General features: G+C 43.1%; 1 protein-coding gene across 1 annotated transcript in view; it reads right to left on the bottom strand.

Moving 5' to 3' along the window:
- The window catches only part of snx29 (sorting nexin 29), a 154,340-nt gene that overhangs the window by 110,003 nt on the left and 27,493 nt on the right, over nt 1-16,844 (bottom strand). Inside the window, exon 14 of the mRNA XM_023949208.1 lies at nt 12,950-13,035. Coding sequence (XP_023804976.1) covers nt 12,950-13,035 — 86 coding nt within the window. The remainder of the gene's footprint in view (nt 1-12,949; nt 13,036-16,844) is intronic.

Below are 16,844 nucleotides of genomic sequence, written 5' to 3'. Positions count from 1 at the left end.
TGCAAATAGACCAAATATGAAATCAAAAGATTTATATTGTTTGACAGCTATGTGACCATATCTTTTTCAATTGGTCTAAACTGGGCAAAAGCTAAAATGTGTGGGGTTTTTTGCTCCATTTTAGATTTGTTTGTGCAGGAAACTGCAGTAAAAGCAGCCAGGTTGTCTAAGGAAGCGCAAAAAAAAAACAAATGTTGATTTAACTCACATTTTGGATGCATCCAAAACACAAATTCAGGCCCAATGCAAGAAAAAAAGCTGACAAAACCATCAAAGAGTCAAAACTCAGTCAAGATAAATCAAATGTATACATTTGAGAGGATAAAGGCTTTTGTTTACACCACTTTACTCCAATAATTTAAGAAAAAAAGTCTCTGACAAAATCTCCACTGACCTTCCTGCTAATTTCCAGCAGGCTTCGCTCAGTTTGGCCTCGTTCTCCGCGGCCCTCACCTGCACGCTCCTCTTAAGCCTCGCGGCCTCAGCAATGGCAGAGCGGCGCTCTTTGGCATGTAAGAAGCAGGATTAAGTTGTTCACGGCACCGGGCTGCTATCACACAGCACATTGGCCAGCTGAACACGGAGGCGCTCACACATGAGCGGCGGTTCGCCGAGAGGACGAAACGGCGAGGCGAGGCGCTGATGGGAGCGATTAGAGCTCTGCCGGTTCGCTGACGGCTCTCGTTGAACGCAGAGCTGCCGCGGCGTCTCGGAGACTGGGCGATGGATGGTTATCTGCCTAAATATTCAAGTTCTGATCCCAACTGAGAAAAAAATCAACGTTATGCTTGGCGACGTATCACTCCAAACATGACTCCCACATGTTTGAAACCAGATCCCCCTGGAGCAACACGCTAAGCCCCCCTCCCCAAAAGAGAAACAATTTCTGCCATTATCACCATTACAGCATGGGGGGGTGGCGGGACGAACTGACGTTATTTCACCACGCTCATCCCAAACTGCTTTGGTTTGCCATTTCCTGTTGACTTCCATTTCAAGAGCATGACAGACTTTGAGTGAGTCTCGGAGGGACCGCCGCTCTCTGATGAGCAGCATCCCAGCCGAATTGGGTCAAAGGTCATGGGAGCGACATCTAAGGCCGACATTGACGACGACACCTTGTGCGGTAGCTTTTTACAATATGGGTCCCTTCGTTAGGGTTAATTAACGCATAACTACACAAGACGTTCATGGATCCATTGGTCTACAAGTGGAAGCATCAGAATGGAGCGGAGCTGTGGCGGCCTCTCGTCCAATCAGAGCACGAGAAATCATCTGCCTTCCTTTTCATCCAAAGTCACTTCCGTTTCATGCATACTCCTCTCTCACACGCACATATATACTCTTCCTCACACGCACATATATACTTGTCTTTCACATACATATATTCTTTTTTAAGAGTGACAATGAGAGTGAGAATGTATGTATGTGTAAAGTAATATATATGCATGCGAGAGAGAGAATATATGGATGTGCAAGTGAGAATATATGTATGCGTAAGAGAATATATGCATGCGAAAGAGAGTATATATGTATGCGAAATAGAGTATATTTGACTGTGAGAGCAAGAATGTATGAATGTGAATGGTTCAGAATAAATAATGTCTTATACGGCCCCTCATACTTTGTTACTCTGATAATTAGTTTGAATGATTGTTTCAGTCGCTGCATTTATGAAAAAGTCAAAACGTTTATTGTTTGACAAATAAAATAAATGATGACCAATTTTGTGGAATCACTTGATTTAAATTTAAAACAGATTTTTTTTCACTTTTACCAAAAGCTGGGATGTGATTTGATCTGTCAGCAGAACAATTCCCATCATGCACTCTGACTCATTCAGAGCAGGAGAAAACCCGTTTAACCCAACAGAATTGTTACACCTCTTTGGCTGTTTAGATGCTCCGGATCATTTTTATCTGCTGTAATAAAATGCAAAATCAAACCCAGCGATGCCGTGAAAACAATGACACACGGATGTCGGGTAATAATCCTTCAAACCAATTTAGCCAAACTTGACTCTTGAAAATAGGGCTGCATCTGCTGCAGTTTAATTCAAATTTCTCGGATTAAGCATGAAAACGAATGTAAAAGCACCAACAGCAGCACAATGGACCTGTGTCGCTTCTTATTGTGTAGATAAGTTGGGAAAAATGTATCAAAGTTTCAATACGTGCGACCAAATTCATCCACAGATGAAGATAAACTCTCATGACATTTATACACTTATTTAAAAAAAACAACGTGTTTTTGGATCAATTTGTACTTAGCAAAACCATAGGAAGAAATTCAAACTCTAATATAGTTTTTGTATGAACAACGGCCACATTCCATGGAATCATGGGAAAATCAATATAATCCGATCAAGACATCAGACCCTCGGAGCAACAGGCTTTTTCTTTCACAGCCACACACAAACCGCAAACATTCAGTCCTCCTCCATGATCAACTTTCAACGGTTGGCGCCCCCGTGAACGAAACAAGACGCCATCCATACGTCCCTACCGGATCCGAGGCCTCACTTGGTCAAAGTTCAACTGGTTTAACTCTCAACATGCGTTAAATACGGAAACCCGAAACACACATTTACGCAGAGTTTTTATTGAACGTGTGAACATAGCTTTAAAATGCAGCCGCTCCCCTCTACACCCCCCCTCCATGGACCCCCATACAACTAAGGCTTTAAAGTAAGGCCTTCTTTTCTCATCTGAGTATCTTCAACACAAACCTTTTTCTTTATTTATTACGCAAATGTTGAGGAAGGACTTCAAAACAGACACACCAACATGTTCATGATCAGCTCAGTGTGAGGGACGCCTCACAGTCTTGGCTGCTAACCAGCTCTGATCAACTTCCTCTTCGATTGGACTGAACACCCCAGAGCTGCTGAGGCCTCCAGGAGTCCAGCAGGGAGCCGACCTCCCCAGGGAGGTTCATTCAGACTCAAACTCGCTGACCGTCCCAACAGGTTTCATCAAGAGTCCAGGAGCAACCAAAGCTAAACATCTGCACCATCTGAACATCCCTCAGTGGGATGCGGCGTGCTGACGTACGTCTGCCCTGCTTTGATCGTCTCAGACGGTCAGGCAGTAAGCGACAGGCTGAGGTAGTCTCTGCTCGGGCAGCACAGGGTCCTGCACTGGCTGGAGGGCAGACAGACAGACGGGGGCCAAACATGATCTCTCACAAGGCAGATGAGGGAGGAGAGGCTGGTACAGGAAAAACTCTGCATGTGTGCTGGTGCAATTAAGAGAAGCTACATTCCACCAACAAAGCTCCCGAGCGTCGCACCGCTGCGGTCGAGGGTGCAGAGCGGCATCCAGAGGACAGAACGCTGATGGCCTGCAGGCATGTGCGCACGCATGAGCTGCCATCCAAAAACAGCCTGAGGGGAGGAGACGACGGGAATCACAGATGCTTCACCCGGAGGCTTCCAGATTTTTCTGCCTCTGCAGACTGGAAGGCTCTCTCTCGCTTTAACCAACCAGATTCCTGAACGGATGGCAATTCAAAGCTTCAAGTCCATCAGAAATATCTGACATTTGGCATTAACCCAGATTTAATCAACAAAAACCTCTGCAGGTTTGAAGATTTCACTGCCTTTTCTGGGCTTTTACTGCCGGTGTTGTGGAAACTGTTCAAAATGGTTGTCATGACTACAGTTAACCACCAGGTGTCCCCGTTTGGCATCGATTTTTTTTTTACCGATTTCAATAAAAAGTGCATTTCTTTGATTTTATCAATTAATGGTTCTGTACAAATGTTGTCAAAGTACAGATTTTTATTTGCTAGTAGTTGTGCTAACAAGTAATAAAACATCAGAATAAAAAGTTCATAAAAACGAGTTTTTACAGACAAACGTAATGCAATCAACCGTTTTACACTAATTGGATTAACATGTAACATCTAAGCATTATGGGATGTGTTAGACCCGCCTTAAATCAAATTCCTATGAAGCAAAGTGAAGCCTCAAGCTTCAAACAAACCATCCATCCATCCATCCATCCTCCTCCGTTTATCTGTGACCGGATCCCGGGGGCGGATACCCCAAGACTTCCCTCTCCCCGGCCACTTCCTCCAGCTCCTCTGGCCCAAGATATTTGAAGGCCTCCACCTGGGACAGGAGCTCTCCACCCACTCAGATATAAACAAACAAACCTTTCTAGAAAACTTCAAGAAAATTCTTTGACATCACCTGTCAATTAAAAGACCACACCCTGAAATTTGATCATTAAAAAAAAAAAAGGAGTTTTGGGGTGTATTCAGATAAAGTCAGTTGGCCCGGACCACTTTATTTGGTCCGAATGGAGTCCTGAGCCTTGTGTTTGGTCTGTTTTCAGACTGCCGTCAATGGGAGTTTCTGATTCCGAACAGCTGTTGGTAAACAAAACCATGCGACTAACGATCTCTTCACTTATTGGCCAGGAATTACGAGGGCGGGGCAGAGCAACAAGAAAATGAGTAACGGGAGTCCTGCGCTTTGAGGTCCCTGTCAGGATAGTTCCCGTAGTCAAAGTATAGATTTCGCTGACAAATTTTGACCGTCTGTGTCAAGCTCAGGATGCCTCCAAAGATGGGTCCGAGTAAGCTAATCTACTTCTAGTCAGATTACTCAACTGTCGCAATGTTGGCTACAAGAGGTAGTGACAACAGATTAGTGCAGGTGTGGAACCGATCGGGTAGCCGCTACAGAATCAAGCAGCCACGACGCTCTTTGGTGGTTTAGCTTGACTAATTTCCAGGTTTTATTCAGCTCTTGTTTAGCTTCTCTTTTTTTGACAGAGCTCACTGCTGCCGCCTTTGGCATGAAGGTCTCAGTGCTGCTTTCACTTCTTTGAGCTTTCAAGGTCAACTTGAACATAAGACCTTGGAAAAACCTTCCGGAACGGAATTACAATACTCAAAGTCTGTTTGGCTTTTCTATCAGTGATGCTTTCAACTGTGTTAAAAATAGACATTTTTACAGTGTAAATACACAGTAAAAAACAAAAAGAAACACTTAGAATTCAAAGAATTAAGTGTGTTTATTCACATTTCTGTCAATAAACCTTCAAATTACTGAGAAACAATTGGATATCTAGTGATAATAGACACCCCTTGTGTTCACATGAAAGCAATTTTAAAATAAACTTTAATCTTTTAAAGTAGATTCTAAAGAGTTTTAGAATTTCCAGACCAAAAGGTGGCGGAGATGACCCCCCCCCCCCCCCCCTCTGCTCTCCGCCTCGCCTGTCCATATTTAATCTTACCAAAATGTGGACGATGACACCCAGCGAGCTCTGGCATCGAGCGAGGTGATTAAAATATTCATTAACACCGTTCCGTCCAGGTGATGAGATCTGTCAGACCCCCGCGCGAAGCGTGGACGCGTGAATCCACGCTGACCACCTGGCCCCACCTGTAACCGGCAATATGCGACGTGGCCTCTCTGCCAGGTAAATAAATAGCATCTGCTGGATTAATTGTCATCTACACCCACGGGCAGACCACCCTCTGCTGAATAAATGAGAGTTCCTGACACCTTCGCGATGGTAAACACGTCCAATCTGTTGGATTAGGATCTGAAAGGCTAAACAACGTGAGCTGCTTCCTGGCTTCTTCCCTCGGCTCCGATGTGTGGGCTCAATTAAGCTCAATTCACATTGAGAGTGACTCATTATTTGCTCTTTTACAGTTGTCCAACCGGGACGTAAATAACTTACAGTACACACCACCTACAGTCGCTAATGCACTTTTTAATTTAGGACGCCTCGCAGGCGTCCGTAAACTCTGCGCCTCACCCACGTTCACTCGAGGGGGCAGGAGTTGCAGGAGGCGGTCGACACGAATGCAGCGCCAGAGCGGGAAAGTGCGCACCTATGCAGGTTTGTTCTCCAAGAGCTCTTACCTACACACATTAGTTTAATTACTCTACGGCTCCCCTCTGCTCACGGTGGCGAGTTTCCCTCGTATTAACCCCACGACACACTCGTTTGTAAGAAGTAATGAGAATCCTCCTCCGCGCTGCGCAACGACAGACTGCTCATGCCCGAGCCTCGCCGGCGTGAAGACGCACCTTCCTCACAAACAGCAGACAGCTCATCTTCCCCGAGGCCAAGGGCAGCTCGACGCACGCACGTCGTGTGTGTAATGAATAAGTTACACGCTCCTATTACGGCAGGCGGCAGTGACAAATGCCTTTCATTCACTCATTAGGCCGCTGGCTGTCAGAGGAGGCAGGAGAGACCCGGGCCCGGCGAGGGAAGCTTATTGGGTTTTAAACGGCCACGTAATCCGTTTCTGTGCTGCGGATGAATAAGATGCCGTCCACAGAGGCTTTATTTATGGACGCGCAAATTAAACACGGAGAGGTGCAGGAGGAAGCAGGTGGGGGTGGAAAACAAGCCAAACGACTGAAAACTTTATCCGAAGATGGTCCTGTGGTGGAGACAAAAGAGGCGACGGATCTACAGACCTATTAACTCCATGCCCATCCGAGTCCTCCTCTAACCTTCATGCTTTAGCCCTCCCCTCACCTCATCAGGCGCCAAAGATGCCACACATTTGAAATGTCAGAGAAGAAACCTGGATTAAGGTGGAACCGGTTATTAAAAACAGTGGTCCCCAAACCCCGAGAGCCTTGGACCGGTGCCGGTCCGTTTGTACTGGGCTGCAAAGAAGAAAAAAAACTTGCCCTATATTTTTTTCCCCCCATTTTATTTATAATCAGATTCTGAAGGAAGTTTTATTTTGAAAAACTACTGGATTCTCCACCACATCTGAGTCATTCTTGACTCGCGTCAAGTCGCTTGGTCTCATGTCAAAAATCCATCGAAATCCCCCGAGCTAGCAAAGTTAACAACAAATGTATTTGAAAAGAGTCAGAGAGGAAACAGAATAAGAGCCTTTGACTTCAAAATAAAAGAACTCAAGGAGTTCTTCATGGAGATCAAAGACCAGTTTTTCTTAAAAGGCCTCTAATTTATAGGAAAAAAAATCATAAATAAACTTACTTTCTAATAAATCTGCAAAACTAATGTTTATTGTCTTGTTTTAACCGTTTAAACACATTTTTGTTATTTGGTCATTAGTATTTTTTCTCTTCAAGTCCATTAATATCAGTTATCTTAGTAGTTGACTTTATTTAAATTGAGATGTAATTCTTAGGCATATGTGTAGTAACACATGCAGCTTATATTACTTTTTATCTAGCATAGTAGTAGGTTTAGGGGCTGTCATCTGGACTTACTTTTAAAGTTAAAAGACGTTTCACCTCTTTTCCAAGAGGCTTTGTCAATTCTGAATTAGCTGGTCGAAGAGCTGGTATATATGCGCTCATGAGGGAGGAGTCAGACCTGAAACTGGCTGGTATTGTCTACTTATAATACATGGTTTCGGGTCCTTAAGAGTATTTTGTCCTCAGCTGGGGGTTGGGGAGCCAGTGACTCCCTCTCCAAACTGGTCATCTCTTTCAGCTGTTAATGACCCAGGTGGAACTGGTTCTGTTTGTTTGGGTTTCTGAACACTGCCGTAAATGGATGGAAGAATAAACCTGAGACCACCATTCTTATTAAGAGAAGGTTCATCCTTCTTGACAAAGATGGCTTCTTTCACTCCTCGCTCAAACCATCCTCTCTCTCTGGCTAGAATTCGGACTTCAACCTGGATGAATGAGAGTCTTCATAGACATACTTTTTATCTAAAAAATACAAACAAAAAAGTTTAGGAAAAAAAAAATTACAAACACTAAAAACACAGTAAATCTATTGACCATTTAAAAATAACTATTGCAGGTTTTTGATTCTTCTTTACAGAGATTGTTTCAGAAAGTGAAGAAAAGTTTCTTTATTTTAGGAGGTTGCATTCACAAAAATAGAGAAAAGTCTAAAAGTCTGCACTCATTCATCCAGCCAGCCTAACTGCTAGCTCTCTGATCCGTTATCGATCTCGAGTGTCATCAGCGTCCTGCTGCCAGCAGATAACAGGTTAATAACTCCTCTGCCTCATCTGCCACTGGCAGAATCATCTTTTTCAACTCCAGCTCTGCAGAGCAATTTCAGCCAACCGCGAGGAGCAATCAGCCGTCCTGGGGGGCGGAGCCGAGAGCCGCTTTTGTGTTGAGGAGATCTTCTCCCACGAAAGGCTCAAGGCCTTCAGTCGATCAACTGTTGGAGCCAAAGCTCTGGAGCCTCAATCAGCCGGGCCCATAGAGGGTCATAGAGAGGAGAAGCCAGATCTTAAGGTGTCTAGAAGTTTTGAGGCTCGTGTAGAGAAATCTCAAGAAACATCATGAATGTGGAACGTACCATTGTCGAGCGTGTGGGTGAGTGTATGGTAAAGTATCCATCCACTCAAACTACACTCTGTCTAATTTGCTCATATCTTACAGTCAGGCTGCAGCAAGAAAAGCGCACTTCCAATAAAAAAGTTGATGTTAACGCGCATAAATGCGCGCTTCAGGCTTCTGAGTTTAAACTCTTGCGTTCGTGAGCGTTACTTAAGTTTGTACAGCCGTTTCGGGCTCTACATACAAAGTGCCCACCGTCTGGAAATTGATCATTAAGGAGAAATGAATAATTGCGATGAATGGTTCCCTTAAATGCGCTAAAAAAGTATTATGGCAGCTTGAAGTATTTAACGAATCAAATAAATCCATTTAGGCATTTGACCAGTCGGATGGACGCCTTCCCGTTGTTGACCAATCGAATGGAGCCCTTTTATTTATCTATTTAGGAACTCTTAAGTTAGAAGCTCGCCTACGGTGTAAACAAGGGTCATTTAGAGTATAATTTAAGTTTTACTTAAATTAAACGGTTGCAGCGATTGGAAATTAGGTTTTTGGTTGAAGAAAAAGCTTGGAGCAAAATTTACACCGCTTCTACATTTTGCACCATGACTCCTCCGACTGTGAGAGGCGAACGTGCGGCAAACAGCAGAAACACCAACACCCATGCAGGTCTGAGGACTCAGAGAACCCGACATCCTCCGGGCTGGGACAATCGGGCCTTAAAAACGTCTCCACGGGTTTGCAGTGGATTGCAGTTTGGTCGTGCGTGTTCTAGGGATTCACTCTGGTGTCCGTCAAATGTTCTCCTGAACCTGAATAATGCCGCTTTCACATCAAAAACTGCAAGAAAGGTGAGGGAAAATCTGATGTGATCACTGGAGAAAACCTTTGACTATTTCTATCCCACTTTCATGTCTTTGCTATTTGAAACTTCTGCAGAGAAAGTGGTGGCTGGCGGCCATCTAAACGTTCAAAAACGCTCCTGGCGGGACATGAGTGGATCCCAAGAGTTATGATATATCAGCTCCCTTTTAAATATCTAATTAAAAAATAAAACACTTTAAACGCAAGTGGTGAAGTAGCCTAGCCCAGTTAGCTGTAAGGATCTTTCTTGCACACAGTGCCCCCTGCTGGGCAATTGTACCGCTGTCTCAGAACTTCAAGTTTCAAAAATGTATTTCTGTTTCTTTAGGTTTTATTATTTAATTGAATATAATAACTGTTTCAAGTGGAAGGGGAAAACAGCAGCAGAGTGACTCTTTTGTTTAAAATGAATTCAACAAAACAAAAGAGATTTGTGATTTATGTAGCAAAGCAGATACCAATAGGAGTATGACGACTTCATGAATTATTTTTTGTTTTTGAAAATAAAAGCAGGTTTGTTTTTGCTGCCTGAACATGATGAAACTCGGTGCAAGAGCGCAGCATTAAACTCTGAGGATCTCGCTCCACGTTACCCGAAAAACATAGAAGTTTCCTCTGTTGGTGGTGGACCACAGAGCAGGAGAACGTGTTCGGCTTTTTCTGGAGGTCAGAAAAGACTACTTACACGTTTACTGAACATAAAATACATGTTTTTGCTCTCTTTATAATTACTATTTAATTCATTTGTGACAGAAATGTTTTATTTCACGAGCTTCAGCAGAAGCAACACTTTCTCCGCTTCTCTCCATCTTGTTGTCCATCTTGGTCCTTGTTTATGTGGTTTTCTTGGTATTTTTCAGCAAAAAACAGTTTTGAAGCTCAAATTAAAGCCACGAGTGGCATTGCATGGCCCACAGGTGCTACCCCCCCCTTCTGATCTGCCCTCACCGGCTGAGCAGCTGCTACACGCCCCCCACACTTTAAATTCTTTAAAAAAAAAAAAAAAAAAACTTTTTGCAAAAAGGTGGCTTTTCTGTTGGTTTTACCTCCATAGCAACCATTTTTGGCTTGTGTTGCCTGGGGGTGATGAAGACGTTTATGTAATTTTTAGAAGAATCGGTACAAGTAAAATTTTGGATTTCCTTGGCAACGGAGGTTTTTTGTTAACCACGCCCACATTTCTCATATCCTCATATCGCATGCTATATAATCTTGTTCAGCTTCAGCCAGGGATTCGTGCACTGATTTTCCAGATTATTTTTGTTAAAAAAAATTCATGAGCAACACAGAAATGTTACTTTTGTGAGCTTGTCACACTAACGCTGTTCAAAATCTACAAACTATAAAACTAGAGTTAGGAGGCAACTGCCTGAAATCCCTAGGAGGAGTTTCAATTTGTAGAAGGTGCTAAAGGTAAAGCCTCTTTCCGAGGTCAAAGGTCAACAAAGCGTCCTGAAATTTCGTAAAGATGGCTCAAAAGAAAGGTTTTCCTATCCAATATTGTGGGAAAATGTGAAAATCTCCACAAATTTCACACTTTGCTACAACCAGCTGTAGGTCCTGTGACCATCCCATAATAATTTGAAAACAGGACTGAAAATGGATCCTTTGAACGTCTTCGTGTCCATTTTTGAGGACAAGGGTTGTTTGCAGCTTTACGGTTATATAAGCGTTTGTTTCTGTGATTGTTTTTGATAAACGGCGCCGTCTTTCCCGCGAGACTCGTCCGTATCCCGCTCTGCCGTGCAGAAAACACGCCTTCCTCCGCTCGTCTTCTGCGGCTCGCTTAGCGGCGCCTCTCAACACCTTATTAGAGCACTCCTGTGAACTCCCGCCAACGTTCCACAAACTGGGGCAAAACTAATTCGACACGTTAAGTACACGTTCAACCCCCCTCAGCGGCAGGTTTTCTAATTGGATTCATGCATTTAATATGAACTGCAATCAACATTCATAACAGGAACAAACGGTAAAACAAGCAGAGCCGCCGCTCTTCGGAGCGCAGGGTGGGGGGCGGGGGGGTCCGCTCCTTCATGCACAACAACAGAGCCCGTCAGGCCTCTGGAAGACAGAAAAGCCTCTCCTGTGGGGAGTCGGTGGTTCACAGATGACATCTGCACAGCTATCATTAGACAGAGGTGGGTGGGGGCTGACTGCACATGAAAACAGGCCTTGCACCCACCCCCCCACCCCCATCAGGACTTCAGCTCACGCGTTATTCTGAGGTCGTCAACATCAAAGCATGAGGGAAGGAGGCACATCATTAACAGGAGAAGACAGCGGCGAGGAGGATGAAATCATTTAGACGCCACAGAGGGGAGGGGCTTACCGGGCCTGCCGGGACGAGGGGACGCGCAGAGAGAATCAGAAAAGCGGTACAAATGATGAAACCTGAGCAAGCAGGATAATGACTGCCGTGGAACAAGAAAGGAAAACAAACGGCGAACCCTCCAGAGAGACGAGGTTCACAAACCTGACGATGTCACAGTTTGTGGAGTCGAGCAGAGATTTCCCAAGAAGCCGCCATCGCTTTTAATCCCGGCCCGACCTCTTTTTCATCCTAACTGTTCTCTCCGCGACAAACCGAGTCTGGGCTCAGAAACTCAGGGGAACTGCTGGGCTCAAACCTGTGACCTGGCGAGGCAATGTCCGCTGCACCAAAGCCGGGAAAATACTTGTTTAAATGAGCCATTTTTACCTGAACAAACCAGTTTGTTTGTTATGCTTCATTTATGAGTTTCATGTCTCAATAGTGATGACTAAGATTTTCTGCTGAGAAAAGACAAAAAATCAGAACCAGATAATCAGACAAGCAGGAGAACATCTGGGCCCAATACCTCATGAAGAACTTGTCGTAGAAACTGATTTAAAACCGGTTTAAAACAGAATCAGAAACTAGTTAAGACATTAACAGAAAACAGCTTTGAAACCATCTTAAAAGAGGCGGAGAAACAGTTTCAGAAACGGTTTTAAAAACCGGCTTGGGGAAAGGGGTTAAGGAGCGGGTTTAGGTACAGGTTTACAGAGAATCTCAAAAACTGGTTCAGAAACTCATTTGATAACCGTTTCAAAGGCAAAAAAAGTTTAAAGAAGTTTAAAATAAGGTTCAGAAACTGGTTTTAAAATCGGTTTACAAACTGGTTCAGAAACAGGTTTGGAAACAGTTTTAGAAAGTGGTTCAGAAACAGGTTTATGCTCAGGAACAGGCTGAGAAACAGCTTTAGAAACATTAAAAAAAGACTCAGAAATAGGTTCGGAAACAGGTTCAGAAATGTGCTCAGACAGTCTACAAAGTGACTCAAGGTCAAATGTGGATTAGCTTGTGTATAAAGTCCTCAATGATCTTCCCTTTTGGTTCAAACAGATTACACGTAAAAAAGTACTTTACTCTTCACGAATCCTTTTCTTTAATAAATGTGGACGTAATCAACCAGCAGCTGAGATCTGCAGCCATTCTGATGTTTATTAGAAGATAAAACCAACAATTCAACAAAGGTTTTTTTTTAAAAAGCTCCATACCAAACAACAACACACACAAACACACCCTCCCCTCTGTGCCCCCATCATCTGCCACTTTTGTTTCCCTTTAAACACTGAATTTTCATGCTGGCCTCTGCACATAAACCTATTCACAGACAAACAAAGCGGTCAAATGTTTTCCAAACAACTAAATGTGGAAGTTAGAGTTTAATTAATGCAGGAACCATGAAGTGAAGCAGAACTCCTCTTTAATGTAAGGGATACTCTGTACATGTTTCTTTATTTGCATTAATGTGGGATGAAGTGAAGTTCTGTGCGTAGAGACAAAATGCGCCTTACCATCGTTGCCAGGGCTTCCTTCTCGCTTCAGCATCTGCACGGCGCCCACATACTTCTTCAGCTGGACCTTCAGGACCTCATTCTCCCTGCATAAGGAGACAAACACGCAAGTTTCACAAAGGTCCAGTGTTTGTCAGCATTTTATTTTATTCAGCATTTGACTGAACTCCCCCTCCTGTTGGGGTTTTAGGCAGGACCATAAGCGCCTCAGCCAGGGAAACGCGCCTGTCAAACCCGTGCGGCGAGCCGGCAGGAAGTTGTTTTCCGCGGATCATGACAGCAGGAGGCCCAGACAGAGACGGTGTGAATCTGGTTGTAACGTGCCGCCGCCAGAGGAGCAATGAAAATAAAAACACTCGGCAGTAAATCCAGATGGTCAGAGCGAGACGCCTTCGCAGAAATGTGACTCGGCGATCACACAGGAATCCGACGCCGAAACTCGGATCATCAGGAGCAGCTGTGCTGACAGACTGACAGCTTCTCATCTTCAAAATAATGCAGAATTACGGGAAGGCAAAGGCAACAAGACGCAGCTAACAGGTGGCAGACTGATGCCCAGGAAAGTGCAGCATATGAGAAGCTTCTGCCCACGTGCAACGTAAGCAGTGGAAGACGGATGTTTCTGCGAGGTTCGTCTTTTATCAGGGTGGCTAAAAACATGAAAAGACTTTCACACAAACATCATTTACTGAAAACAACACTAAAATGTACTTCCTTTTCTTTTGGATTAGTGGTCTTATCTTAGAGCTTTCTACGGTTCTTTTTAGGCCTGAACCAAAAAAACAAACCAAAAAAAAAAAAAAAAAGTTTTAAAAAAAAATCGCAAATTTATCGCACGATATCAAGCTGTGCAATACGCATATCGCAAAAGACGGTGAAAATTGCAATAAATGGTTACCTTAAAGAATCTTATGGCCACTTGAAGTACTTTACGACCCAAATAAATTCATCGATGCATTTGACCAATCAGATGAAGCCCTTTCATGTTAGATGCTTTATGTAGACGAGGCTCATTTGGGGCGTAATTTATGGGGTGTTGACTCTCATATAAACTGTTACAGTGAAATGGAAATGATGTTTCTGGTTGTTTTGCTATTTGTTCATTTATCGCGCGCTATATCTTAATTGCACACAAATATCGCAAATCGCGAGTTTTCCTCATATCATGCAGCCCTAGTTCTTTTTCTATGACACCAAATATTTTTTTTTTTTTGTCCTATTTTTCCTTTAAACAAATCTCCTAAATAAAATATTATCATATCCTATCAAATCTCCATCTTTTAGTCTCACATTTTAAAAGAAGTGCAGAAAATTGTAGTTCCTCAAATGACCACTAGAGGATGGTTTCAAAATGAAACCATTTCTATACGTTAAAAAGTGAAATATTTCCTTAAAATGCCATTTATGGTTCCAAAAAAAACACTTCTTTGTTTTTGTATAATTGTACAGCAAGTAAATGTTGGAGCTACTTATTTTAAGATATTTTTGAATATAGGCATAATTATATAAAACGCAACCAATATTTCAATATTTGCTATAATGTTAGTCACCTTTGATGATCTTAAAGTTTTTTGTTTGTTTTTACATGCTAATTCTTTTCAAACAGTGTACTGTGTTCTGCATCCTGATTGGCTGTAGACCCTTGTCATTCCATCTCTGTGCTTTGTCTCCTGTATAGATCTACATACATCTTCATCTATCAATCACTTCTTGGGTTTCATTCTACAAAACTGGACGTATTTTCCTACAAAAGTTTGTGAAAATGTTCTGAGAAAAGTGAATAAAGTGTGTAGTGAGGAGTTTTACCGCCTTCAAAATCTGTAATCCTACTTTGTGGATTTCACCGTTCGCGGGTTATTTTTTTTTAGAATGTCACACCCATACAGCAAAAACACATTTTTCTGTCCTTAAGTCAAATTTAAAAATAAACTTTTAATAAATAACTACACAGCTATGTGACCCATGTAGGTGAAAGTGAAACAACTGTCAATTTTTTTGTAAACAAATTATTGTCATCATGAGTTTGTTCACTTTATCACACACTCGGAAGACTTCAAAAGCAATAAAACACTGGAGGCTATTTATGTTGACATTGGGCTGCAGGCATAACCCACATGAATCAAGTTTTAGACATATTAGAAATACAAGTTTTATCTCCAGAATGCTGGAATGATTCGTAATATTTCATGTTATTGTCATGCTGTTGTGAGGATTCTGGGGTTTAGTTTAGTTTTTCTGGGGCGTTTTTGGTGGCCTTGTTTCTGTTCCTCCTTGCTTTTCGTCCTGTTTAAGTTGATTTATTAAATATTTATGTTTCTGCCAACCAGCCCAGTTTCCTGCATGTTGGCTCCCGTTCCCGACGGCTGTATCCAGTGCGACGCCCGTTCCAAATGTTCCAAATTCTCTTTGGCATCTCATCCTCTAAATAGGCTTATGTTGTGATTGCAAAGATTGCGAAACTCAATGATACAGAATTTAAAGTAGGCAAATCTGATCAGAAAAGACTGATTAATTTCCTGTAGTGTCAGACCTGTAGTGAGGAAGCTATACCTGGGGTTCATTTATTTGGACTTCCTGTCCCGGCAGGATCTGCTCTGTGTTCAGTAGATGCGCCGTGTTCAGCAGCTGGCTAAAGTAGAACTGGACTTCTTGAGCAATTTTCTGACATTATAATCATATTTAAGGTCGTTGAATGAGTGGATCAAGCTGCTTCCGTCACGTCTCTTCAAGTCTCTGTGGATCAGCAGTTTCTCTTGCCGTCTCCCTTTCCCCGTCTGGCGTCCGAGTGGAGCCGCAAAGCAGCTCTGAATCCCCGTATAGCTAGATACCAGCAGGATATTGTAGCGATGGTGTTTTTCTATTGTATCTTTAACAGGAATTTATTGACATTAATACAAAAAAAAAAAAGAGCGAGGGCATGTTTTATTACGAGGCAAAAAGGTCAGGTGCTGAAGCACCCCTAGCGCCCTATGAGTGCACGCGCCTGCAGCCATATAATAGACCGGATGGATAACCTCTGACTTCATCTTTCAGTTTTTTGGGAGGAACTGCTACACTCAGTACTTCCCGGTTTGCATCAAATGTGGAAGACCAGGGTCTTGGCCGCACCCCGGAGCGAGCGAGTGCGACGTCGGCCATCGAAAGCGCCTTACAGCGCCAATGAAAGGAGGTCAATTCCGTCGACTTTTCTTCGCACTGCCATGTTGGATGGAGCCGGACGTCATCAGTAAGCAGGGATTGGAGTCAGAGTCAGTCCGAGTCATCATCTCTACGGCAACCACTCTCACAAATCAGGAGTGGGCTTGTCGGAAGACCACAACTTTAAAGCGGGCTACACTGGTTAAGCCGTCTGATTGGCCAATAACTTGATCTACAGAAAAAATAAATTCAGGGTGGTTCTTCTGACCAATAGAATGAGTAACACCTGTTTATTTCTCTATAGAAGTCTATGGGCTTCATGCTTCCTGGAGCCAGCAGCTACTTCCTGAACCCAGTCCAGCTCTCATATACAGTAAACGACCATTCTGACTTTTTAAACGATTTCTGTTTGGTACAACATTTAGTTGTAGCATCCACTCTGTGCGGGGAAACCAGGGCTTGAGGTGGTTTTTAACCAATGACAGTCCTGTTTAGGTAAAAAATGATGGCTGGGTCACCTTCTTCGTCTGTTGGTTATGGACCCTCTACTCCAGAATGTATTAAACTGAGAGACTCTCATAGCCATCGACTCCCATTCAAACTCCAATCTAGGGTGAAAGAATAAAGAAGCAGTGAAAATGTCTTTGCGTTTCATGTTTCGTCTGATTATTCTATGGACGAGCAACGCAGACGTTTCGTGTCTCTTTAAATACTACATCGAAGGTCTAGGTTGGTTTTGCTAAGCTTTAAACAAAAA

Source organism: Oryzias latipes, chromosome 19 (assembly GCF_002234675.1).
Source record: "Oryzias latipes chromosome 19, ASM223467v1".
Lineage (NCBI taxonomy): Eukaryota > Metazoa > Chordata > Actinopteri > Beloniformes > Adrianichthyidae > Oryzias > Oryzias latipes.
Note: the sequence above shows the minus strand (reverse complement) of the source record. Positions and strands in the feature narration are given on the sequence as shown.